Below are 27240 nucleotides of genomic sequence, written 5' to 3'. Positions count from 1 at the left end.
ATTAACCACAACTACCTGGAATTCACCAAATTCTTATTTAGGTTTGGTTAAGTAACCAAGCTCTGAAGTCAGTCTGACTGGGTTCAAGTCCTGATTCTCCCACTTACTTATTGTGTAACCCCAATGTACTTGCTTTTCTAAGCCTCACTTTCCTCATCTATAAAACAGAGGTGATAGTTATTATGAGAATTAGTTTTTACTTAGAACTTGCTTAGCACAGTTCCGGGCATTTGGTATCTCTAAAGGTTAGCTATTATTAAGTGTTAAATAGAACAGAATGAATATTATATATTGCATTTGTTGGTTAGGGCTGCCAAACAAATCAAAACAAAACACCACAGAGTAGGTGGTTTCAACAACCAAAATTAATTTCCCAACAGTTTTGGAGGCTAGAAGTCCAAGATCAAGGTATCAACAGAGTTGGTTTCTTCTGAGACCTTTCTCCTTGGCTTACAAATGGCCACCTTCTCTCGGTACCTTTACATGGTCTTGCTTTTTTTTAATCTTTTTTTATTTTAAATTCAATTAATTAACATATAATGTATTATTTGTTTCAGGGGTACAGGTCTGTGATTCATCAGTCTTATATAATAACCAATGCTCATTACAATACATGGTCTTTCCTCTGTAAAAAAGGGCCTGGTGTTTCTTTGTCCCCATTTCCTCTTATAAGGACACCAGTTACATTGCATTAAGGCATACCTTAATGGCATCATTTTAACATAATACCCTATTTTAAAGGCCCTATCTCCAAAAAGAGTCACATTCTGAGGTACCAGAGGTTAGAACCTCAACATAAAAATTTTGGGGGACACAATTCAGCCCATAATATACACCTTCTCTGTTAATGGGTGGAAAATAAAAACATTCCACATAATAAGAAAACCTGAAATAATTCAGAAGAAAAGTCTCAGTTTTCTTATAACATCTCAGCTTTCAAACACAGAGGGAACCTATATGAGCTCATTTAACATTAAGAGGCAGAGAGATGGATAAACAGATACAGACAGCCAGGCATGCTCAAGCATGCGCACGCACGCGCGCACACACACAATGTCTCTAGTATGGAGTTACCAATCACTTTATAAAATAGCTCTCTGAATGCAAAACCACTTTGCCAAAAAAGCATCATCATCATACCTGAAGTGTACAAAAGTTACTGTATTCAATGCACAAGAATTACACTGCACAAGCAATTATTTTCTTAGATCAAAAGTCCATTGCAGAAAGGAACCATGATAGGTTAGTAAAAATTTACAAATACATCAGCATAACTGAATACAGAAAGCTTTTGGTGTCTTTGATTGATGGTCTTAAAATTCATTTTAGTTTTCTATATTGTCTTGATAGGTAATTGTGGTTACAAATATAATAGTATGTGCAATTAATGTACTAATCTGGGTATCTGAATTATAATGATCACAGTAAAAAAAAAAAATTACCTTACATATTACTAGTCACACGACCACTATTTAGAGATGCAGGCCCACAAAGCATTTCATACAAGCATATAAATTGGATGCGAATTCAAGTTATGAACATTTGTTAATGACTAACAGGAAATACATTAGCTACTATATAGTACTTGAAAGACTCCATGGGACAAAGCCAGATCCCAAGAATTTGAGGATTTTCTTCCTAAAAAATTGATGCAAAAACCTACAAAAATATATATAATACATAGCTCAAATAAGAATATGTGTGAAAGGGCTTAAAAACTCTAAAGTACTTTATTCCCAAGGTGACATTTTTTAAGATGATCCTATTCTATCCTCATCCCATTCAAAAGAGCTAATTTTGGTTCAACCAGTCTTTCCTAACAGATAAGCAGATAAAAGAAACTTGATTAACGAAAATGGGAAATGGAACCAAATATATGAGAAAAGGCCAAAATCTGATACACAGTAAGTTTTTAATATTGATCATAATCTTACTGTTTCTACATTTCCCCCTGACAAGTTTACCTGGATTAAGAAAGTATTGCCTCATAAAAAATACCACCATGTCACGCTACTATAAATATTATAACGGCAACAGCAAATTTTATACACACCTTTTAAAGAATACATAATATACAGAATACATTGCTTAATAACAAAAATAAACACAAAAGAACACTTACTATATAATTATCTCATGCTATATGGCCTATCAAAAATTTTGCCATGGTTAAAAAGTAAAAAAAAAAAAAAAAATCAATGCAATATGAAATACTGGCTGCTTTCTTTGTTTTGAGATAAAATTGACATATAACATTTTATCAGTTTCATGTATACAACATAATAATTTGGTATTTGTATATGCTGGGAAATTATAACCACAGTAAGTCTAGTTACCATCTGTCACTCTACAAAGTTACAATTCTTTTTTCTGGCAATAAGAATTTTTAATATTTACTCTCCTAGCAACATTCAAATATGTACAATACTATTGACTACAGTCACCATATTGGATATGATGTCCCCACGGATTTATAACTAGGAATTTATACCTGTTGGCCCCTTTACCCATTTAGCCCACCCCCTAAACCTATTCCCACTGGCAACTACCATTCTGTTCTCTATGAGTTTTTCAATTGTTTTGTTTTTTGATTCCATATGTAAGTAAGATTGTACAGTATTTTTCTTTCTCTGACTTATTTCACTTAGCATAACACCCTCAAGGTCCATCCAGGGTGCCACAAATGGCAAGATCTTTTTTTATGGCTGAATAATTTTCCATTTTATATATATACCCACCACATCTTCTTTATCCATTCTTCCATCAGTGGACACTTGGGTTATTTCCATATCTTGGCTATTATAAATAGTGCTGCAAATAACATAGATGTACATATATCTTTTCAAATAAGTGTTTTTATTTTCTTCGGATAAATACTCAGAAGTGGAATTACTAAACCATACAGTGGTTTTGTTTTCAATTTCTTAGGAACATCCATAATGTTTTCCATAGTGGATACACCAATTTAAGTACCCACCAATGCACAACAGTTCCCCTTTCTCCACATCTTGGCCAACATTTGTTATTTCTTGTGTTTTTGATAATAGCCATTCTAACAAGTGTAAGATGATATCTCACCGTACTTTTGATCTGCATTTCCCTGATGATTAGTGATATTGAGCCTTTTTTTTTTTAAGATTTTATTTATTTCAGAGAGAGAGAGAATGAGAGATAGAAAGCACGAGAGGGAAGAGGGTCAGAGGGAGAAGCAGACTCCCTGCTGAGCAGGAAGCCCGATGTGGGACTCAATCCCAGGACTCCAGGATCATGACCCGAGCCGAAGGCAGTCACTTAACCAACTGAGCCACCCAGGCGCCCGTTGAGCCTCTTTTTTACGTGCTTATTCACTATCTGTATCTCTATTCAGATCCTATGCCCACTTTTTATTTTTTATTTTTATTTTTTTTAAGATTTTATGTATTTGTCAGAGAGAGAGAAGAGCACAAGCAAGGGGAGCAGCAGGCAGAGGGAGAAGCAGGCTCCCCACTCAGCAAGGAGCCCACTGTGGGACTCGATTCCAGGACCCGGGGATCATGACCTGAGCTGAAGGCAGATGCCTAACCGACTGAGCCACCCAGGCGTCGTCCCATATGCCCACTTTTTAAATAGGACTGTTTTTGTTATTAAGTTGTATGAGTTCTTTATAATTTTGGATATTAATCCCTTATCAGATACATGATTTGCAAATATTTTCTCCTATTCTGTAGGTTGCCTTTCCATTTTGTTGATGGTTGTGCAGAAGTTTTTTTGTTTGATGTAGTCCCACTTGTTTATTTCACTTTTATTGTCTTTGCTTTTAGAGTCAGATCCAAAAAATCATCACCAGGACCAATGTCAAGGAACTTACCAAGTCTGCCTTCTTCTAGGAGTTTCATGGCTTCAGGTCTTTAGTCTTTAAACCATTTTGAACTAATTTTTGTGTATGGTGTAAGACAGTAATCTGATTCCTTTGCATGTGGCTGTCCAGTTTTCCCAACACCATTTATTGAAAAGACTGTCCTTTCCCCATTGTATGTTCTTGCCTCCTTTGTCATAAATTAATTAACCACAGATGCATGAATTTATTTGAGAATTCTATTCTGTTCCATTGATCTATGTGCTTATTTTTATGCCAGCACCATACTGCTTTCATTACTATAGCTTTGCAGTACGTTTGAAGTCAGGTAGTGTGATACTTCCAGCTTTGTTCTTTCTCAAAATTGCTTTGGCTACTTCGGTTCTTTTGTGGTTCAATGCAAATTAAAGGACTGTTTGTTCTATTTCTGTGGAAAAATACCATTGGGATTTTGATAGGGATTACACTGAATCTGTAGATTCTTTTGGGTAAAATGGACATTTTAATATTCTTTCAATCCATGAGCATGGGATATATTTCCATTTATCTGTGTCTTCAATTTCATCAATGTTTTACAGTATTCAGTAAACAGGCCTTCACCTCCTGGTTAAATTTATTCCTAGGTATTTTAGTCTTTTTGATGCAATTGTAAATAGGACTGTATCCTCAATTCTTTTTGACAGTTAGTTGTTAATATATAGAAAAGCAACATTTTTTGTATATTGATTTTGTACCCAGCAAATTATTACTTCTAACAGTTTTTTGGTAGAGTCTTTTTAGGTTTTTCTATATATAAAATCATGTCATCTGCAAATAGTGACAGTTTTTATTTCTTCCTTTCCAATCTGGATGCTTTTTCTTTATTTTTCTTGCCAAATTGCTCTGGTTAGGATTTCTAATGTTGTACTGAATAAAAGTGGAGAGAGGGGACATCCTTGTCTTATTCCAGATGTTAGAGGAAAAGTTTTCCTTTTTCACAATTAAATGTGAAATTAGCTGTGGACTTGTCATATAGTCTTTATTATGTTAAGGTACATTCCCTATATACCTACTTTGGTGAGAGTTTTTATCATAAACGTATGTTAAGTGATATGATCATATGATTTTTATCCTTCATTTGTTAATGTGGTATATCACACATACTGATTTGAGGATGATGAATCATCCTTGCATTCCTGAAATAAATACCACTTGATCATGGTGTATTGGTTTGCTAGTATTTGGTTGAGGATTTTTGCATCTATGCTCATTGGGGATATTGGAACTGTAATTTTCTTTCTTTGTGGTATCCTTTTGGCTGGTTTTGGTACCTGGATATTGCTAACCTCATTAAAATGAGTTTGGAAGCTTTCCCTTCACCTCAATTCTTGATAGGTATTAAATCTTCTTTAAGTGTTTGGAAGAATTCACCTATGAAGCCATCTGGTCTTAAGACTTTTCTTTGGTCGTAAGACTTTTCTTTGTTGGCAGGTTTTTGATTACTGATTCAATCTCCTTACTAGTAATTGATCTATTCAGATTTTCTATTTCTTTATAAGTCAGTTTTTAGAAGACTGTACATTGCAAGAAAATTATCCATTTCTTCTAGGTTACCTAGTTTGTTGACATATAATTGTTCATGGTAGTCTCTTACAATCCTTTGTATTTCTGCAGTATTAGCTGTAACAACTTTCATTTCTGATTTTATTTATTGGAGTTCTTTCTTTTCTGACTGGTGAGTCACCTAAATGTTGGCCAATTTTTTTATCTTTCCAAAGAACCAGCTGTTAGTTTCATTGATCTAATTGATCTTTTTTTCATTTTAGTCATTATTTCATTTACTTCCACTCTGATTTTTGCTGTTTCCTTCTCTCTACTAATATTGGGTGTCATTTGTTCTTTTTCTAGTTCTTTTAGGTGGAAAGTTAGATTGAGGTTTTTTTGCTTTTTAAGGTAGGCCAGTATCTCTAGGAACTTCCCTCTTAGAACCACTTTTTGCTGCATCCCATAGTATGTTATGTTTTTATTTTCATTTGTCACCGAGGTATTTTTTTTTCTCCCTTGGTTTCTTTTGTTTACCCACTGGTTGTTCAGTAGTATGCTGCTTAATCCCCACATTTTTGTGATTTCTCCAGTTTTCTACTTGTAATAGATCTCTAATTTCATACCACTGTGGTAGTCAAAAAAGACAGTTGATATGATTTCAACTTATTAAATTTATCGAGACTTGTTTTGTGACCTAACTTATGATCTATCCTGGAGAATTTTCCATGAGCATTTAAAAAAACGTACACTCTAGGGCGCCTGGGTGGCTCAGTTGGTTAAGCGACTGCCTTCAGCTCAGGTCATGATCCTGGAGTCCCTGGATCGAGTCCCACATCGGGCTCCCTGCTCAGCGAGGAGCCTGCTTCTCCCTCTAACCCTACCCCCTCTCATGTACTCTCTCTCTCTCTCTCATTCTTGCTCTCTCAAATAAATAAATCTTTTAAAAAAATGTACATTCTGGTTTTGGATGGAACATTCTGTTTATAACTATTAAGTTCATCTGTCTAATGTATCCATTAAGGCCAATATTTCCTTATTGATTTTCTGTCTAGATGATGTATCCATTCACATAAATGGGGTATTAATATCCTTACTATTATTTTATTGCTGCCAACTTCTCCCTTTAGTTAATATCTCCTTTATATATTTAGGTGCTCCTATGTTGGGTACATAAATATTTACATAAATATTACAAATGTCATATCCTGTTGTTGGATTGATCACTTAATCATTACATAGTGCCCTTCTTTGTATTTTATTACACTCTCTTTTAGTTTATTTTGCCTAAAAAAAGTATAACTACTCCAGTTTTCTTTTAGTTTCCACTTGCATGGAACATCTTTTTCCATCGCTTCACTTTCATCTGTGTGAGTCTTTATATCTGAAGTGAGTCTCTTGTAGGCAAGATATAGATGGGTCTTACATTTTTATCCCATTCAGCTATTCTATGTCTTTTGACTGGAGAATTTAGACCATTTACATTTAAAGTAATTATTGATAGGTATGTACTTATTGCTGTTTTGTTCATTGTTTCTGGTTCTCTTCCCTTATGGTTTGATTACTTTCTTAACTGTTATGCTTAGATTCCTTTTTTATGTACTTCTGTGTATCTAATCTAGATTTTTACTTTGTGGTTAGAATGAGCCTCACTTACAAGAGCCCATATATATAACAGTCTATTTTGAGTTGACAGCAACATAAGTTTTAATCATTCTAAAATGCTACATTTTTACTTCCCTCCTCCCCATTTTATGTTTTTCATGTCACATTTTACATCTTTTTGATTTTGTATATCCCTTGATTACAGTAGTTCTAGTTATTTTTACTACTTTTGTCTTTCAACCTCCATACTAATTTTATAAGTAATTAATATACTACCTTTACTATATATTTACCTTTGCCAATGAGATTTGTATTTTCACGTTTTCTTATTACTAATTCATACCCTTTCCTTTCAACTTACAGAAGCCCTTTTAACATTTCTTATAAAGCTGATTTGATGGTTATGAACACCTTTAGCTTTTGCCTATCTGGAAAATCTAAATGGTAACACCTTGTCAGATAGAATATTCTTAGTTGGAAATTACTCCCTTTCAGCACTTTGAATATGTCACTACACTCCCTTCTGGCCTGCAGAGTTTCTGCTGAAAAATCTGCTGTTACTCTCATGGGGTTTCTCTTATATGAAACAACTTGTTTTTTCTCTTGCTTTTTAAAATTCTAACTTTTGACATTTTAATATGATGTGCCTTCATGTGGATCTATTTGGTTTCTTATTTGGAACTCTGAGCTTCCTGGTTCTGAATGTCTGTTTTCTTCTCCCAGTTAAGAATGTTTGCAGCCATTATTTCTTCAAAAAAGTTTTCTGCCCCTTTCTCTCTCTTCTCCTCCTGGGACCCCTATAATGCAAATGTTATTCCACTTGATGTTGCTCTATGTGTTCCTTAAGCTATCTTTGCTTTTTAAAATCATGTTGAATCCCTCTAGTGTATTTTTCAGTTTAGCTACTATACTCTTCAGCCCTGTGACTTCTGTTTGGTAGTTTCTTATATTTTCTGTCTGCTGGTTAAAGTTCTCACAGTGTTCATCCAATCTTCTCCCAAGTTCGATGAGCCTCTTTATGCCCTTTACTTTGTTGTTTTAGTAAGTTTTTGCTGCAATTCCCTTTAATAACAATGTTCCCTCAATTAATTGCAACGAAGTGGAGAACATACAGGAGCTAATCAAATAATTTCAAGATGTGTGTGCATAACAATATCCCTTTAAAATAATCTTTTTTCCCAAGAAGTTTCAAATTTGGTTTAAGAATGGAATAAATATTGGCTAAAATGTCACTTTTCTTACTCATCATCATCAATAATATTTGCCTATGAAACTGCTTTACAGTTAGAAAAATGTGAATCTCATACCTCAGTCTACATACCTAGATTAGCATCATGACAAGAATTTTGGTACGATGTAATAGGTAGAAATGGTTGGCTCCTGTCTAGGAACAAATTTTTCCTGAACTGTCTGTTCAGGTGTATGACCTTTTCTTTGAACTCTTCATCAGGTAAATTACTCATCTACCTTTCTTTAAGATTTTTTTTCTGAGGTTTTATCTTGTTCTCTTATTTGCAACATATTCCTCTGTTTCCTCATTTTGCTTAAATCTGTTTCTATGTATTAAGCAAAACAATTACCTCTTCCAGTCTTGAGGGAGTGTTCTCATGTAGGAGATTAACCTAATCTTTAAACCTTGCCATAGTGGGACACCTGAGTGGCTCAGTCAGTTAAGTGTCTGCCTTTGGCTCAGGTCATGATGCCAGGGTCCTGGGATCGAGTCCCACATCGTGCTCCTCGCTTGGCAAAGAGCCTGCTTTTCCCTCTGCCTGCTGCTCCCCCTGCTTGTGCTCTCTCTCTGACAAATAAATAAATAAAATCTTAAAAAATAAATAAATAAGTAAACCTTGCCATAGCTCTTGGTTGTTTCTTGAACCTTTGTGATTGTCTCAGTAGACTGATTTATTCTTAATAGGTCTCAATGTTGAGGATGTGCCAGTACCTGTCAGCATTCCAGAAGTGATCTCAGTCAGCACCTAGACTCAGGCTACCTGGAATCCAGACCATCAGGTAGCAGCTTTTAAAGTGTATAAATATAAACAGTCCTCTAGGACCACAATCATAAACCCTGCTGACCTCCAGACCAGGCAATCTGGAGGTGTCCCCTGGGTGACAATTGTAAAAATCGTGGCTTCAAAGAAATGTATAAGCTCTTTCCTGGGAGGTACCAGTGAGATATAGTGAGGCTAAAGGAGAGTGCAAAGATGGCTTCTCCTAGACTACATTCCTTGAGAGCAGCTCCACAGCCTGTAGATGGGTGGCAATCCTGAAGTCTGACCCTTGGACTAAAGCTCCAACACAAGTAAATAGGACTTTTTCACAGAATCACTCATGGTGTGTTTCAGTCTGCTGTGTTTTTTTTTTTTCCTTAGGCCATTTTAATATTACTTGAGTAACAGATCAGATAATAAGGACAATATACACAACCTCCAACTAAAATCCTACTGTAGTCTAGTCAGTGAAGTGGTACATTAGAAAACTTTAAAACTGCAGCTCCTTTTGGATCCCCCAAAGTGTATCTGCACTCTTCTTCAAATGGGCCTCCTCCTCAGAAGTCAGAGTCACCTTCACAACATCTGAAATTCCATTCTGTCCCAAGATGCAAGGGACACTAAGGAAGACATCATTTTTAATTCCATAGAGACCCTTAATCATAGCAGAAATTGGATGCACCCGCCTAAGATTCTTCATTATACTTTCGGCCAGATCTGCCACAGACGGTCCAATGGCCCAGGAAGTGTAGCCTTTCAGTTTGATCAACTCATAGGCACTGTCAACCACCTGTTTGTGAACCTCTTTCCACTGTTCCTTATCTGCATCAGTGCCTAAGTCAGGGTGCAGATTCTTCAGAGAGATACCAGCAACGTTCACTCCACTCCATACAGGCACACTGGAGTCTCCATGCTCCCCAAGGACCTACCCGTGACAGCTTAATGAGTGAACTCCTCGTCTTTCCCCCATTAGGTAACAGAACCGGGCTGAATCCAGATTGCAACCACTTCCAATAACACGGTTTTTGGGAAAGCCACTTATCTTCCAAGCCACATAGGTCAAGATATCCACTGGATTGGAAACGACAAGCAACTTGCAGTTTGGGCTATATTTTACGATATTAGGAATGATGAACTTAAAGATGTTCACGTTACGCTGGACCAAATTAAGACGGCTTTCTCCCTCTTGCTGATGTGCCCCAGCTGTGATAATAACCAGCTTGGAGTTTGCAGTCACATTATAATCTTTGCCAGAGACAATTTTTGGTGTTCTAAGGAAAAGGCTGCCGTGCTGGAGATCCATCATCTCTCCCTTCAGTTTGTCTTCCATGACATCAACAAGAGCAAGTTCATCTACCAAGTCCTTCATTAAGATACTGCTGGCACAAGCCATGCCAACAGCACCAACCCCAACAACTGTAATCTTATTCTGGGGGGTATGTTCTTCCTTAAGAAGATTTTGAATCAGCTGATCTTTGAGAGTTGCCATTTTGGACTTAGAACCAAAAGGAATCAGGAGTGCACGTTGGGCAGGCGGGCGTCAGCGGCACGCGAGGTTGTATCCAGTCTGCTGTGTTTTGAAGGAGCTTTTCACCTAGTTTTCCAGTCTTTTTCAGAAGGAACTGTTCTATTCGTAGCTTTAGATGTGGTGTGGGAAGAGGTAAGTTCAGATCTTCTTATGCTGCCATCTTATGTTGTCCCTTCAATCACTACAGGTGCTTTAAAAGTCATATCAAGCATCATATTTTAAATGTATTATTTTACCTGACTATATACACAAAGAAATGTCATCAACAGAAATTTCTACCATGATTGCAATTTAAATACACAGAAAATAAATTTGCAGTGCAGAATCCTTAATGAAAAGTTTTATCTTCTTGTTTCTAGTATCAGGATATATAATAAAACATAACCACCCCATACTCATTAATGCAATCAACTTACAAAATGTATGTCTAAACATAAAGTCAATATTCATTCTGTCTTAGATGTTTCCAAATGCCCGAGGTATAATGACTTACTAATATTTTATATTCTACTGTTATCTTAGCATTCCTTAAACAATAAATTTAATCTAGCATGATGAAATAATATAATTTGTGACAATGCAGTGGAAGGGAAGGGACTGATAAGAAACTGTTCTAAAAGTGAATGGAGATTTTAATAAACTTTTCAAAACATATATGGATACTTCTATCCTAAACAAGTATAACACATAAGCTCGCTTGCAGTATTAAAACATAAGGAAATGGGAAGATAGCTACTCACTGAACATAATAATGAATGTGAAATTAGAAAAGACTGAAATTGAAACTTTAATAGTGCTCATGCTATTTTGAAAAGATCACTTATAATATACCATCATTAAACAGTCTCAGGTCTTATTTTCATCTGAATACCAAATGAGTTTTTCTACTTTACATATAGTAGTTAAAAATAATTGCATTGATTATTTTTATTCTGATTGAATTGAGATTTTTAACAAAATGGTCACCCCCATAAAACTAAATGTTTTATAGTAGCAACTTCTCTAAGATTTCTAAGCCCATAAGAAAAACAATCAAATTGGAGTGTGAGAAAGCCATGTTTAATCATGAAGCAGCTACTTCAAACTCCAATAATCAATGTTTTGTCTCCCCCTTCTGGACTATACAATTATTAAAAGAAAACACAAAGATTTGATCTTTTTTCATAGGGTATATTCAAATAATCAGGCTGACACAAGTACAACATTACATGAAGTAATCATTAAGATACTATTCAATTAGTAAACAAAATTTCAATTTAATAATGCAACAGCAGCTTAACAGCCGACAAGTACATACTGTCAGGGTTAGTGGTATTTTATGGATATTATGATTACTAGGGGGCTTATAATAAGTAAAGCATCAATAGCATTATGAGTATATTACTTTGAGCCTGACCATAAGTTTATACTTTAATAGGAACATTCATTCAGTTTGACCTTCTTCACCAGCATGAGAGAATAAATTTATTTGGCTCTGTTTTGTGAAAAAGATCCTAAAATATTCTTCAGTCAGGGCCTAAGGTCTCCATGTCCCAATTAGGACAAACAAAGATACATCTGTTCCTAACCTATTTTTTTAAAAAAAATTTAATCTCTCCTATTTCTACTGCTCAATTAATCTTCCCCATATATAGCTCAGATTTTGCCATTCCATTGCTCAAAACCTTCCAGGATTCCTCTCTATTAAAGCACAACTCCTCAGCATATCCCTCTTAAAATGACCTTAACCTACCTTTCCAAATTTACAACCCACTACTACATTTAACCTATGTTTTTAGTCACCTTAACTAGCTCTTGTGGTTGGTTATTAAATATGCCCATACCTCCCCTTGTTCAACCCCACTCCAACCACACTAGCCTCTTTGCTATTCTTCAAATACTCAAGGCACACTCCTGCCTCAAAGCCATGGTACGTGATGTTCTCTCTGCCTATAAAATTCTTCCCTAAATATTTACATGGCTCTCCCCAATTTCATTCATGTCTCTGTTCAAATCTCACTGCACAGAGAGCTCACCTGTCTGAAATAGCACATCCCTGATCACTCTCAGCTTTCTCATTTACTTTTTTATTTTTCTTTCCCAGCACTTACCACCACTTGCCATTAAATTTGTTATGTGTCATGTCTGTCTCCCCAGCTAGAATGTAAGCTCCATGAGGAATTTATCTGTATGGTTCATCATTCAAGCACCTAGAATAGTACCTGGCATGTAATAGATAACCTTTCATTAAAAAAAAAATGAAACTGTGGTTAGAGAGGTTAACAAGATCACAGGGAATGAATGAATGAGTGGCGAATCAAGGGTTCAAATTCAGGTCTTTCTGATGCCTAAACAAACATTTTTCCAAAAACACCCTACTATTGCCCTAAGCACTCAACTATTTATGTTGCTAAATTCCCTTATATTTAACATTATAAGGTCTGGTCATTATAATTCTATTTTCCAATTATCATATATAATCATGCCGTTCTTACTTTTTTTTCCCCACAGAAGAATGGTGATTTTTCCACCTGTGGATAAATTGTTCCTGGCTTGCAATGAAATCGAATCAAACATTTTAGCTGTTTTCTAAATCTGTTTTATGCAATGTGTTAATAAATAATAAAAACAATTTATTTTGGTTCAAAAAGTTGTACACTTATTTAAAACCAGAAGACATTGAAAACTTCATTCAGTTCTTTCTATCTCTACCCTGTTCCAATTCTCTTTTGCTATTTTAAGATACCTACAGGAAAATATTTTATCATTTCCCTTCATAGATTGTATCTATAACATACCCTCAACTATTTTATAAAATCTTTAAAATAATCTTGTCAATATTATATTGAGATCACATATGAATTTATTTTTTTCTAAAGGCCCAACAATAATCTATACTATGTAACGTGTAGCTTCCAATACACAGCAAAGCATTCTCCTTTTTCCATCTAACTGAATCTTTCTCAACATTCTCGATCTAGAATAAATCCTATCAAATAGCACACATCTTGAATACTTACCAAAAAAAAGAGGCTGCTCATAGTCTTATCTCATTTTACCATGTAATCTTCCCATTTTTATGTTCTTCATACCAAGCATTTTATAGAACTGAATACATTTAGCAAAAACTGTAATTTAGACCTACTACTTGCAAGCCTCTTTGCACATTAAATGCATTAAATATAAACATAAACTTCAATATCATCCTGATTTTAGTATTGTTATCCTGTAACATGCAACATGTAATAGAAAGTATAAGATAAAGCAGAAAGTGATTCCTTAAGAGAGTTAAAGTGCTACAGAAGTTCATATAAATTACTAGGTAGAAATTGAGGGGGATGACTTAGCGGTAGCAGTCAGAACAGGCTTCAGGGAGGGCTGTGGAGGATGGGTAGAATGTTGACAAAAGAAAAAAAAATGCTATGCAAAAAAGAGATCACAGGATGAGCAAAGTCAGAAAGTCAGAAGAAAGACTGCATGAGGCTGAGGGGGTGGTTACGTTCAGGTAACAACAGGCAGTTTTCCAGTCTGATTTTTAAAGCAAATTTATAAAGGAGAATAATGAAAAATAAGGCTGACAGTAAGGTTTCAAATGCCCCCATTTTTGCTTCTAATCAACATTAGAGAGGCAAAAGAAAAGACAGGGTCATGCAGACCTAGTTCATTACATATTCCATCTTTCTAATTTCAATCCGGTTTTTATAGGACTTATTTTTTGACCAATATATATAATCTCTAGGCAACCGTAATACTTAAAGTAGTTATTTCTACAATGTATTCTTTCTGGAACACTTATGAAATCCTTATCTGCCAATTTTCTCAATGAACACATACTTCTCATCTTCTGAAGACTAATGAGACCATGAGAAATAAGCCCCCTTGTACCTGACTTTCCACCAGAGTGATTTTAATGATTGTTTTCTCACTCCTCTCTAGTCTCAAAAAAACAACAAAGAAAAATCTTCCCCATTAAGGCACCCGTCCCATCTAAACTCTAGAACTAATCCTTCATCATTTCCTCTAGAAACTGATTCCCATAGTTTCCTCCCTTTATTGCAGGATATGGATGTGATACAAATTCCAATGTGAGAAGCAGTTCATAGATAAGACATGAGTGTAAAATAGTTTATATTGAAGATCAATCATAAATATCCATCTAATTACGCACTGTCTGTCAAAAACACTCTCAGACAAGATGAAACTTTTCCATGAACCATATAGAGCCTGTTGGCCTGCCACTTTGCAACCATTTGCTACACTGTACCTATAAGGCCAATGTTTACCTCTCTTTTCCATTAGACCTAGTGTTTTGAGTAAATGAGCTAGTTCACTGGGGAAGAAAGACATGTAAATGATTTATTATAATAAAATATGTTCAATATTGTAATATAGCTGTATAGTAGTACTATGGTAAGGAAGGAGTTATCTAAGATAAATTCTCCTAAGACTGACAAGCTTAATCTTGATAGATATTTAAGAGCTTTCTAGGCACCCTAAAGAAGAAAAGGGCATTCTAGCTCAAAGAAATAGAATATACTTGATTTAGGGGTATTAAAGAGTAGGATGTTAAGGAATTGCCAAGTGTTCTTGTACAAATAGACGACAGGCACATGTAAGAATGGAGATGGAGATGAAATTAGAAAAAGGAACAGGGATAAGATCACAAAGGGCAATAGGAAGCCATTTGAAAGTTTTAAGTGGGGGAATCAGCATGATCTGTGTAACAGTGTAGAACATGCATGGCCAGGGTGAGAGAGTGAATACCAGAAGACTACTTAGGAGGCTACGGCCATTACAGGTATGTTTAACGATGAGTCCCAACTAAGGAAGCAACAGCATGAGTAATTAGGGGAGAGAGTTGAGTCTCTAAGAGAAATAATCAACAGAACTTCAACTCCACCGGATATGAAGAAATCAGTAATATTTCACCAGCTCTGGCATAAGCCATGCAGAGACCAGGCTAGCTTAAGCCCACATTAAAATAAGCTCAAGATTCCTTTATAGCCCAAAATTCTATTTAACCCCACCCTCGTACATCTAGCCCCAGTTTAATACAGGTCCTCACTGATTTACACAAAATTCTCCTAGGTAGCCCTGGAAACAAATCTCTCTATCCTAATCCAGTATTTCTCAAAGTATGCTCTTCCGCCTACCTTAAAAGGATCTCCCATGGTGCTTGATAAATATGCAGAGTTCTTGGCCCTATCCTAGACCCCATGAGGGACAAAACTCAATTCTATATGCCTTCTAATTTGAGAACCATTGGCCTAATCCAGCCTACCTACTACTATCAAATTTATTTTTCTTAAACCCTGCTTTCCTCATGTCACTTCCTTGTTCAAACTAACTTTTAATCTTCTACCTGGACTTCCAAGATCCTCTTTCAACTTGATTTTTCAAGCTTTCCAATATACGTTCTTTGTTCCAACAAAGTCAATTTCATTTCTTGCTTGCCTCTTCTCTGCTCCCTACCCACAGTTTGGTTTTTTCTCTAGGTCTTTGCATCAACTATTATTTTCACAATCTGAGAGCTTCTTTGTTGTCTCATCTCCCTTATCAAATCCCAGCCATCAAAACTAAGGATTCTTAAAAGTCCAGCTTAAGTCCAGAAATTTCCATGGAGTTTCCCTCTAATTACTCTACCCCTACTTCTCTCTCCAGCTTAAGAATCCCTACAACACTTACAATCAGCATGCACAATCTAAGGATTGATTCTTTCCACATATATTAGTAAAACTGTAAGACCTTATCCTTATTTTCCAGTCATCAATGAAGCTAACACAGTTCTTGGCACATAATAAGCACGAAAGAAATATTTGCTGATGTTTGAAATTATCCCAAAAGATTAATGGCTTTTTGCCCCTGGATGTCGCATAAATTAAAAAAGAAAAAAAAGGACTAACTCAACTTTTAAAAGCAAAACAAATATTAAACACATTCACTATTCTGAATACTATGGTACTTGATAATGTTAAAGATAATGTTTTCTGCCCTGTTCTCTAAATACAGACTGCTTAGTCATGAAGAAAAGGTATTTTACAAGTACCTCTTAATTACAATATAGACCTCATGGCATTATCTCAGGGCCTGGGATTGAGCCCGGCTGGACTCTCTGCTGAGCACAGAGTCTGCTTAGGTTTCTCTCTTTCCCTCTGCCCCTCCTTCCACTAATGTGCTCTCTCTCTCTCTAAAATAAATAATCTTTAAAAAAAAATCCTAAAAGACAGCAATAGAAAGAACCTTAAACAATAATGTATACCGATAACTTCAATTTAACCATTTAATAACTAAAGCTCAAAGAAACTACATGACTTGCTCAAAATCATACAGCTAATTAGTAGCAAACAAAGACAAAAAACCTAGGCCTCTTGACTGCACATCAAAGGTTGTTTTCATTATACTATGTGCTCAGTGATACTAAAATCAAAGTGAGATGCATTAATAAGTATTCCTGCTAGCATAAACCAACCTATTAGGAGTCTCTCCCTGCCATCCTAAGACATTGAGGTAAAACACCCAATTTCATCAGAATCATAAAAACTGAATCATAAAATCATAAACATAGGTACAACTCTAAAAAAATAAGTAAACTTTCTAAAACAAATATACGGGGTGCCTGGCTGGCTCAGTCGTTAAGCGTCTGCCTTCGGCTCAAGTCATGATCCCAGGGTCCTGAGATGGAGCCTCGCATCGGGCTCCCTGCTCAGCAGAGATTCTGCTTAGCCCTCTCCCTCTGCCTGTCGCTCCCACCACTTGTGTGCTCTCTATCAAATAAATAAATAAAATCTTTAAAAATAAATAAATAAATAAGACAAAATATACAAGCATATTCCAGTTCTAAAACATTTCCAAAACCAACAGGAAAAATATTTACCATAGCTAAATTCTCATCACCTGATCTTAATCATCTCACTACTTTGGTAAAATACACTCCAAAAGAAAAACCAAGTATACAAAATACCGTAAGCAAAAATCGCTCAATTCCCAAAAGCAAAAATTCGTATCTAAGGGTAGAACACATCTTTTGTACTCACCATAACTTTACTTCCAACTATCTGCATGCAGTGGTCAACGGAGAGTGGTTATGGTGTTAAAAAAAAAAAAAAAAAAAAACAGCAACAGTATTAGTAATCAGAAGCTTTTCACAGAAGTGTTTAGTAAATTAGTAAATAGCTAACCCTATGTATACTTTTAATACTTTAGATCTAGAGGCTAAAACAAATATACCAGTATTAATTTCTACCATATTTCAAAAACATGTAAAGTCTGCAGGATAAGGATTCCCAAATAAAAGAGTATTAATGTTTGAGGGATTTTTTTTAAATGTACTGTAATGGGCTTATATAGTATAAATCTCAAGTAATGTAAAATTAAGTGTAACCAGGCATCAGATATTTTACCAGCCTAAAGCCACTCAAAAAAATTAGCAATAGAAAACTGAATTTTTTTCCAATTTTTTTCTTTTCTCGGTATAACAGATACAATATTAAGGATGAAATAAGGCATCTTAGAATATAAATGTTGCATTCAAAGTCATGCATTATGAACTGCAGGTTGAAAACTGGAATATTTTATATTATGATTTTAAGGTTTTTAATATTGTTTTATATTATACTTGAAAATTACAAAGAAGATAGATTGCTTGTGATTCTACTTTTCTAGGTCATCCTAGCATTTGTATTATGAGATCAGATAATATAACATGAAGACAAAGAAGCAGTTATATGTAAACATGCAGATATTCATAGGGAGGAAACAGTTCAAAACCTGAAACTTTGAGCTTTCCTAATAGATAAGAGATAATAGAATTTCTGAGAAGCTGAACTGTGTTTAAGAAAGCAAGAAGTGAAATCACAGTCCTAACATAATTTTATGCCAAAACCCAATTATAAATCAAATTGTTGTTATCAGATTCCTACACTTAAATATCAAGCAATGCCCAAAAAAGAACTAATCCATAATCTAAAACCATTAATCTGAAAGCAGTTATTATCAATACGTGTTCTATTTTCAAGCTAGTACTTTTTTTTTTTTCCAGCTATTACTTTAAAAAGAAAAACAAAACACTGAAATCCCGGAAGAATCCTAAATTGAACAGGATACCACAAGATACAAAAAGATATTGACAGTTGCCAAGCAAATTATTTCAGGGGAATCCATGAATCTCCAAATAGAGAAGCAGCGTTCTTAAACATTCATTCAACAGACTATTTACAGGCAGTGATTATTTTCTTGAGTAAAAGCCTCTTTGGTGCCATTAACAGTCTTCTGAATTGAAAGATAGGCTATTGACCTAAATTATTTCCCAACCAAAAAGACAGAGGTCTTATTTGTCCCTTGTTTATTTAGCACAGACATGAGACTAAAACAAAAATGCAAGCCTGTCTTAATTAAGGAAGGTCTATACTCAGTGAAACAACCAGAATATAGCCCATTAGTAATTCATTATGATTGCAAAATGATTCCATTTAGCTAAAGCACATACAGTGAACAGATGAGATTTGGCCAACGGAAGCTAAAAGAAACAGGTCTGGTCATGTTTGACTTCAATTGTTTCACCTGAGAAAGAAAATATCTGCTAATGGCAAAAGCAAAACTGTAATACATGTATATACACACACAGAGATGTACGGTAACTTTCAACTGCTTGTTATATGGGTCAATCTAAAAATTTTATAGATGTATTTGGTATCACAACTTTAAATTATTTCCTATTGAGTTTTTTTTAATCAATGATACCTATCGATGTGTCATGTGTCTTAAAAATGTAACTACATATTTTAAAATCTCAACTTCAAAGATTGTGATTTAAGTTAGAAATAAACTAGTTTCTTAATATTCTAATAAAGACATTGGCTTTTGGCAAACTAATGTTAGGATTTCAGTGACTTATTTTTCCTCATGAATGTCTATATAGGCTGTTAAGATAGAACATACAAGACCCCCTAAATCACTGATATATTGTGCCTCTTTCAGGATTATGAATAGGTATGACAATGTTAGCAATATTAACAAAGCTTGGTTTTCCATTTCTGAAAATATATGCTGGTGTTTTGAAAATATAAATTCTTCCAGATTATTTGTGGCCAAATTATCAACATGTACCAACTACTATAGGTCAGGTCCATAACCACACTTGCTATAATGAGCAAATGAGTCCAGCTTGTGCAGAGAAGAGGTTCTTCTCCATTCCCTTATTTAAAATTCATTCATCACTGACAGTTATTCAAGCTACTTTTTCCTTTAACATTCATACAATTTAATATTCTCTATTATGGAACTTTAACAAGAAAAAACTAAGCAACAGTTTTCATCATTATCTTTCAGTTTCCTATATATTTTTATTCCATGCTTATTTTAGCAAAGTACATAAAAAAAAACTTGTTTGCTTTAGAAACAGGTTTTGAGCAAATACCTGTATATTAGTTTCATCTTGCTTTATTGTTTTTACCCAGGAACCCAGGAGAATGATGGACATTTCCTACTGAGTCCATATTTTGTTTGTTTTTCAATTCTATGCAAAATGACTTATGCAGGTGTTAAAGGGGGAAATGTACAATTTACTTTTAAATTTAACTATAATTCTCACGTTTTATATGTGACTATAAGACATTCTCCATCAGGAACACTAGCCCTTAACTTTGTTTTTACTTCAAGATTAAAGTTTTGACTACTTATAAAGTATTTTCATAAAGAAGTGATTACAATCATATCTACTTTAAATGAAGAAACTTTTTTTTAAGATTTATTTATTTTAAAGAGAGAGAGTACACGCACGAGCCAGTGGGGGGAGGGGCAGAGGGAGAGAGAGAATCTAAAACGGACTTCACACTGAGTGTGGAGCTGGATGCCAGGCTCAATCTCACGACCCTGAGATCATGACCTGAGCCAAAACCAAGACTCAGACACTTAACCGACTGCGCCACCCAGATGTCCCAACAAAGAAACATTTTTAATCAGTGTATCAATATAATGAAAAAGTAAGCCTAAAAAGTAGAAGATATACAACATGTCTAAAGCCTACTGAAAGATAGCAGGATGGAAACCTTGGTTACACATAGGTAAACAGCCATATGTTAACCTACAGTTTATGTAAATATTATTGATCATGAAGAGGTCAAAGATAAGAGGATTGTTTGTCATTAAATGGCATCCCTCTCACCCTCAAAAGAAAGTACATAAGCAATTTTCTTGGTTTTAACAACAGAAAACACAGTACTAATTAATGTCTCCCCAAGGTAAGAAAGTTTTAAAACATGTTTATCAACAGGCTTTCTTTCATTATAACATTTGGTCCATGCAAAAATATTAGGAAATAAAATGTATAATCTTGAAAATCTAATGAAAGAGCTATATGCATGTCACGTGCTCATATGTATGCTGAATGAAACAAATAAGGGTCACATAAATAGTTACAGTACTGATTTTGAGGCTAATGCCTGAAACAGAATTTTCATGTCTTTTGAGAAACATTCAATTTCCATCTTTCAAACAGAGCAATTCAAGAGAGATCCTCCAACATTTACCCAAATTTTAGCATTTTATGTGAAAAATGAGTATATAACCTAAATGTATATGTCTTTGGTCAGTTGAAGAGGAAACAATATGAGAATAAATAAAAACAAGTTCTACATGGAGTAAAAATCAAAAGGTTATAGAATAAGAGCTTTGTATAATCTTCATTATATTCAGTCCCACTTACGTAAACAAAAACAATAAATGAGTCAGAAACACTAACAAAATCTTATCATTAAAAACACATGATTATTCATATATTATCTGTACTTTGCATTCAGATTTAGTTATATAGATTTACTAGTGTATTTGCCTTTAGGTATTTGAAAAATAACACTAAATGTACACTCTGCATTTCCTAAAGCATTTTACTGTGAACAATAACTTGAGTGCAAAAATGAGAAGAGATTCATCACAATTCCGAAGTAAAACCCTCTGCATCACCAAATTCTATTGAAAACAACGCTCATGGCAAATTTCACTTATCACTTGAAACATATTTCTGCCTTTGGATACCAGAAGCAAATTAAAAAACATGCCGTTGCTCTGCTCTGGCAGAGCTGGAATGCATTATGTTTAAATAGTTCAGCATTCAGATTTAGCTTGCTTAAACTACAATATGGAATCAATACAATTGTAGAATTCAGGGCAAAATAAATCAGTAATTGCCACTGTAATTACTGTACTGAAATATCAGTAATAGGATAGCCAAGTAATTTTAGAACATATTTTCCAAAGAGGAACTATTTTCTTTACTGGTCAACTTTTTAAATTTAAAATATGGATTTTTTACATGTAAATGCATGTGTATTATTTATATACACACACATAATATACATACCACGCACACAAAATCAATGTGTTTGTGTGTGTGTATATACATTATAAAAAATGTGTGGTATATTTATGTGTCTACACACACATAATATATACACACATACACAGTGATTTGATGAAGTCTAGTTGTATAAAGCTTTTTCCTTAGAGAAATGTAAAAGATACATTTCATCATTTTAAAAATACATTTTTTTCTTGCAAAAAGAAATCAAACCTGAAGTCTATTTTTGGAAGCACCTTAGGAAGTGAACAAAGCCATATATCCTATTAAAACACTAGAGTTTTTCCTGCTGAAAAAAAGTCTTTCTACAGAACTCTACTTTCAAGTCTTTTGAAACTCACACAGATTTCATTAAAGCTCCTTCTATTAAGTACCCTCTTTTATACTAAATTAAGCTGTACAATAATTATGAGGTAATTTATATAGTTAGCATCACATAAAACAATGGAAAAAAAACTAAAACAGCATAATAAAAATATTGCTAAAAATTTCATGCAAGGAGAAACCAGACATAAAGCTTCAATGGAAACTAAACTTGTGACTAGCATATGTTTGTGTCTTCTCCCTCAAAATTCAAAAGTTTCATATAACAAACAGTATATTTAGTGGAATATCTACAATTTAGGACATGCACAAAACCACTGCCCCAAAACTCACTGGATTAACTCAGAGCCTTCTATACTGTCTGTATTGTTTAAAATAATGAAAGTCTAATTATAAGCGGTTTTTAAGTACATACTAAATGTGTAAAAACACACATATAAATTTTTTCTGAATAGGCTATATGAGAACAGTGAGGCAAGAATTTGAAGATCTGAGGTTTATTTTTGCACAGATAATGCTGAACTCATTATGGTAGTGCCGGGAAAGTGTCACTACTTACAGATTTGGCAGTAGCAGAAATATACTGGACAACCATCTCACGCTTGGTGGTAAAATCTTTGTTTCGTAAAGGAGCTTTTCGTTCTTCATTAAGGTTCATGTCCTCCTGTTAGAAAGAACATCTGTTGTGAGCATTTACAAATTTCTGCTTGAGTTTCGAAAGTGATTAATACTAATATTCTCTTTTAAAATAGTAAGCCATGCTGTGACTAACAACAATGATCATTCTGGTGGATCCTTCACTATTATTTTTCACTCCAGATACCATAACACTGTATAAATTTTACCATATATTCATGGTTCGTATCTCTACCGAGTCAACTAATGAGCAGAAAGAAAAAATTTTAAACTATTCCACAGAATAAACTGGCAGTTTTGTAGCATACATCAGATAACCTTAGCACAGATATTAATTTACCCTGATAGCAAAAATAAACACTTTACTGTTTCGCATATTCTCCCTTAGGATCACTATTATCTAGAAGAACAAATACGACTTTTAAACTAACAGGAAATATATATCTATGTCACTGAAGAAAAATTCTTGAGAAGTTGCTGGATTTGGAAAGCAAAAAAATACCAGAAATATAGTCAGCTGTGCTGAGATGACAAAAATTACTCATTGGAGGAAAAAACATTTAGTTGCAAGAATACATTGTTTTAAGGTTCAATAAGCTTTGATTTGGCTGGGAATCTTTATTATGTGATACACACACATATAACATTTTCACTAGATTTTCTTCACTTTTAAACTCATATTAACCCTTACAACATTTTAAGACACTCATGAGGGGGTCACAAAACCAAGCTGGAAATGACTATGATTCAAAAAGCAACATCAGGAGCACTTGCATGGCTCAGTCATTAATCATACAACCTTGATTTCAGCTTCGGTCATGATCTCAGGGTTATGAGATCAAGCCCTCCATCAGGCTCTGTGCTCAGCAGGGGGTCTGCTTGAGATTCTCCCTCCCTCTGTTCCTCCCCCCACTCATATGCTCTCTTTCTCAAATAAATCTTTAAAAAAAAAAAAGCAACATCAGATGAAAGGACAACTTACAGAATGGGTTAAAATGTTTCCAAATCATGTCTGATAAGGGACTTGAATCCAGAATATATATAGAACTCTCAGAAATCAACAATGAAAAGACAACCCAAATACAAATGGGCAAAGGATTTGAATAGATATTTCTCTAAAGAAGATATACAAATGGCTGGTAAGCACATAATGTTCAACATCATTATTCATTAGAGAAATGAAAATCAAAACTACAAATGTGATACCACCTCACTCCCACTAGGATGGCTAGGATACAAAAAAAAAAATGGTAATGACAAATATTGGTGAGGATATGGAGAAACTGGAACCTTCACAAATTGCTGGTGAGAATGTGAAATGATGCAGCCACTTTGTAAAATAGTCTACAGTTCCTCAGAAAGTTACACATAAAGTTGTCACATGACCCAGCTTATAATTAAAATGAAGACATATGTCCACACAAAAATTTGTACATGAGTGTTCATAGCAGTAGCATCAAAGAGAGGAAACAATCCAAATGTTCATCAAATGATGAATGCATAAACAAATATGGTATGTCCAGACAATGGAATATTCACTCATAAAGAATGAAGTACTGATAAATACTATAGCATGAATGAAACTTGAAACCACATTATGCTAAGTGAAAGAAACCAGTCACAAAAGACCACATATTATATGATTCCATTTATACTAAATGCCCAGAATGGGAATATAGAGACAGAAAATAGATGAGTGGTTGCCAGGGGCAGGGGAGGGAGAATGGGAGGATTAGGGTGTGACTGATGATAGGTGTGGTGTTTTACTGAAGTGATAAAAATGTTCTAAAGTTGATCGTTGTGATAGTTTCGTATCTCTTTGAATATACTAAAAAACACACTGAAGTGTATATTTTGACAGTGAATTTTATGGTATGTGAGCTGTATTTCAATTTTTTTAAAATCAGTATTTTTATCCTTTTATTCTCTTAATAATTCTGGCCATTACTATTTTTTTAATCAAGGAAAGTAATCAGCAAAAAAAAAATCAACATTATTTTAAAAACTCATCTGTAAGAATGTGAGGGGGGAAAAGGATCCATGAAAAGAAATCAAGCTGCATCTATCTATAGAATACTAACTTCATTGACAGCAAGAATCTCAATCTATATTTGCATGCATTGCAGTGACTCCTCTGATTTGTTCACAGTCAATACCTATAAATTTTGTTTATATATACAAAGGATCCTCCTTACTAACCACCTCTGTCACGGTCTCTACCCCTATCTTTCCTATCTTATTTCCTTAATTCTCATTTGAATATCGGCCATCTGACTTGAAGACAGAAGACATCTTTTTTCCCCTCTCTCTCTCATAGGCTAGATCTAGCATTGTTGAGTCAAAGCATAATCAGAGAAACAAGGCTGGATAGCACTTTTAATGTAGTCCACAGATGCTCATCTATGCTTGGAGTTGACTAACAGAAAACCTATTATCTCACAGGCAGCCCATCCCATATTAGGGAAGTTTAATTTTTCCCAAATTTTTCTTTGGAAGACTAAATGTGCAACAAAATATAATAGCGAGTTAAAGTGGCAAGACTATGTCATTATTTTTTCTTCTCTACTTCCTAAATATCGAATCACTTATTTACTGGACATGTGCCATGCACCAAGGAGTATGCTAGGCTGGCTAGGGGAGTGCAAATTGAAAGAAGGCTTGTACCCACAAGTCAAATGAATTCTCTATGAAGCACTTAGAACAATGTCTGATACTTAGTAAATGTTATCTTTGTTAAATAAATAAAAATAAATAATTCATGGTCTAGTAGGGAAAACATATATGCAAACAAGATGCTTTGGGAACACAGCAGATGGAAAGATCAGAGAAGTCTTTACCAGGATTTGGGTCTTAAAGGATGAGAAAAATCTTAGTCAAGTCAAGGAGACTAGCAAGGAAACCATGTCTTCTGTCATATTTGGCTGCTCAACAGCATTTAAACATGCTCTCTACATTTTAATACATCCTCACAATGTCAGTCCCACCTAACAAGGAAAAATCCATAAAAACTACATTTGTCAGACTCCCTTATAACTAGAGTACAGACACGTGGCTTAATGCATTTATAGGATGTGTTGATTCAGAAATGAACGATGTAAAGAAGCAGGCCACAAGTAAGCGATCCATGCTGCTGGCATGGATGGCAATACAGGAGATATGGTTACGGAACTGATGGCAACCTCTGCATGTTTTTCATCATGACAGTTTGACCAAGTGGTTCTGGGATGGCAACAGCTCCTACATTGGACCAAATTTCAGTTGTATGGTTCTGGAAGTTACTCCTGTGATATTATCTGAGGACTGTTTCTGCAATTCACCCTATTCAAGAGCTACCTAGTATCTTCAAGAGCTACCTGGTATCTCTATAACTAGCCAGAACAGATTCCCTTATGTTCAATAATTTGGGCTACTAAATTTAAGTGACTAGTGCTAAGAGTCTAAAATAAGAGAGATGGTAATCAGACTAGATGAGGTTAATAAACTCAAGAACCATTATGTTATTTGAAGCATCATTCTCTCTTTCAGGCTAAGTTATTTGAAGGTATCATTCTCTCTTTCAAGCTTAAGTATACCTACCTGCTTCAACTTATTTTCATTTGACATGGCTTAGTGTCCATATTTATTTTTCTCAAATACGCTGTGGTTTGATAAATGCAAGGAAGGAAAGGACTGCCACCTCCGTCATCTTGAAATACATTACCTCTATTAATTCGGCCTCTGATTTTATGACCTTATTGGCCAGCACATCATTCTGCTGACTCATAGTGTTTGTTTCCATCAAAACCCCTAAGCACTGCTCACATGTGCTAGGCTAGATTTCTACAGCCTCAAAACATTCTGGGTAAATTATAGTCTCCTACAAATGTGGTTAGCATGAATCTGCATCCCCCAAGTAGAATCAACTCTGAAATGCCAACAAGATTGAGTGTCTGTTATCTGTACACCTCACAGCCAGGCCTAAGAATATGGTAGTGCCACCTCTGGCAGTCTCTAGGTAGAGCGTTGACTCTCCTTCCAGTGATATTTCTACATTGTAATGAGCCTCAATTCAATTTTTAATGACATATACTGCTAAGATCATGCCATCAGAGTAGAATCATGGAGGTAGACAGTATAAGAATATATGATTACAGGACTCAAAAGAATGTTGTGTGGTTTAAGTGTGATCATGCACATTAAGCCTGGTGTATATTAACTAGCCTTCAAAGAATGCTTTAATACTGCAAGGTTGTTTGTAGTTTTCCTACATACACTATGCTATTACACGTTTCCATTACTTTGTTCATGATGCTCTTCTGCCTAGAATGCGGTCATCTTCACCACCCTCTCCCTCTAATAACCCTCACCCCATCTCATCAGACCGACCCCACCCAAATCCTTATCTGGTTAACTTTTCAAGATTTTATTTATTTATTTGACAAGGAGAGATAATGAGAGAACACAAGCAGGGGGAGCGGGAGAGGGAGAA

At 34.9% G+C, this 27240-nt stretch overlaps 1 protein-coding gene and 1 pseudogene across 6 annotated transcripts in view; both read right to left on the bottom strand.

Moving 5' to 3' along the window:
- DIAPH2 (diaphanous related formin 2) overlaps positions 1-27240 on the bottom strand; it is a 949436-nt gene that overhangs the window by 846364 nt on the left and 75832 nt on the right. For 4 of the 6 annotated variants that reach the window (XM_073885914.1, XM_073885916.1, XM_025876916.2 and 1 more), the window contains 2 exons: positions 22696-22800; positions 17494-17514 (listed from right to left, as the gene is read on the bottom strand). In XM_073885914.1, the coding sequence (XP_073742015.1) occupies positions 17494-17514; positions 22696-22800 (126 nt within the window). The remainder of the gene's footprint in view (positions 1-17493; positions 17515-22695; positions 22801-27240) is intronic. The other 2 variants (XM_073885915.1, XM_025876973.2) reach the window with 1 other exon arrangement.
- On the bottom strand, positions 8808-10657 carry LOC112828283 (L-lactate dehydrogenase A chain-like; annotated as a pseudogene).

This window comes from Callorhinus ursinus, unplaced genomic scaffold (genome assembly GCF_003265705.2).
Source record: "Callorhinus ursinus isolate GAN/ISIS: 27379988/994484 unplaced genomic scaffold, GSC_fseal_2.0 scaffold67, whole genome shotgun sequence".
Lineage (NCBI taxonomy): Eukaryota > Metazoa > Chordata > Mammalia > Carnivora > Otariidae > Callorhinus > Callorhinus ursinus.
Note: the sequence above shows the minus strand (reverse complement) of the source record. Positions and strands in the feature narration are given on the sequence as shown.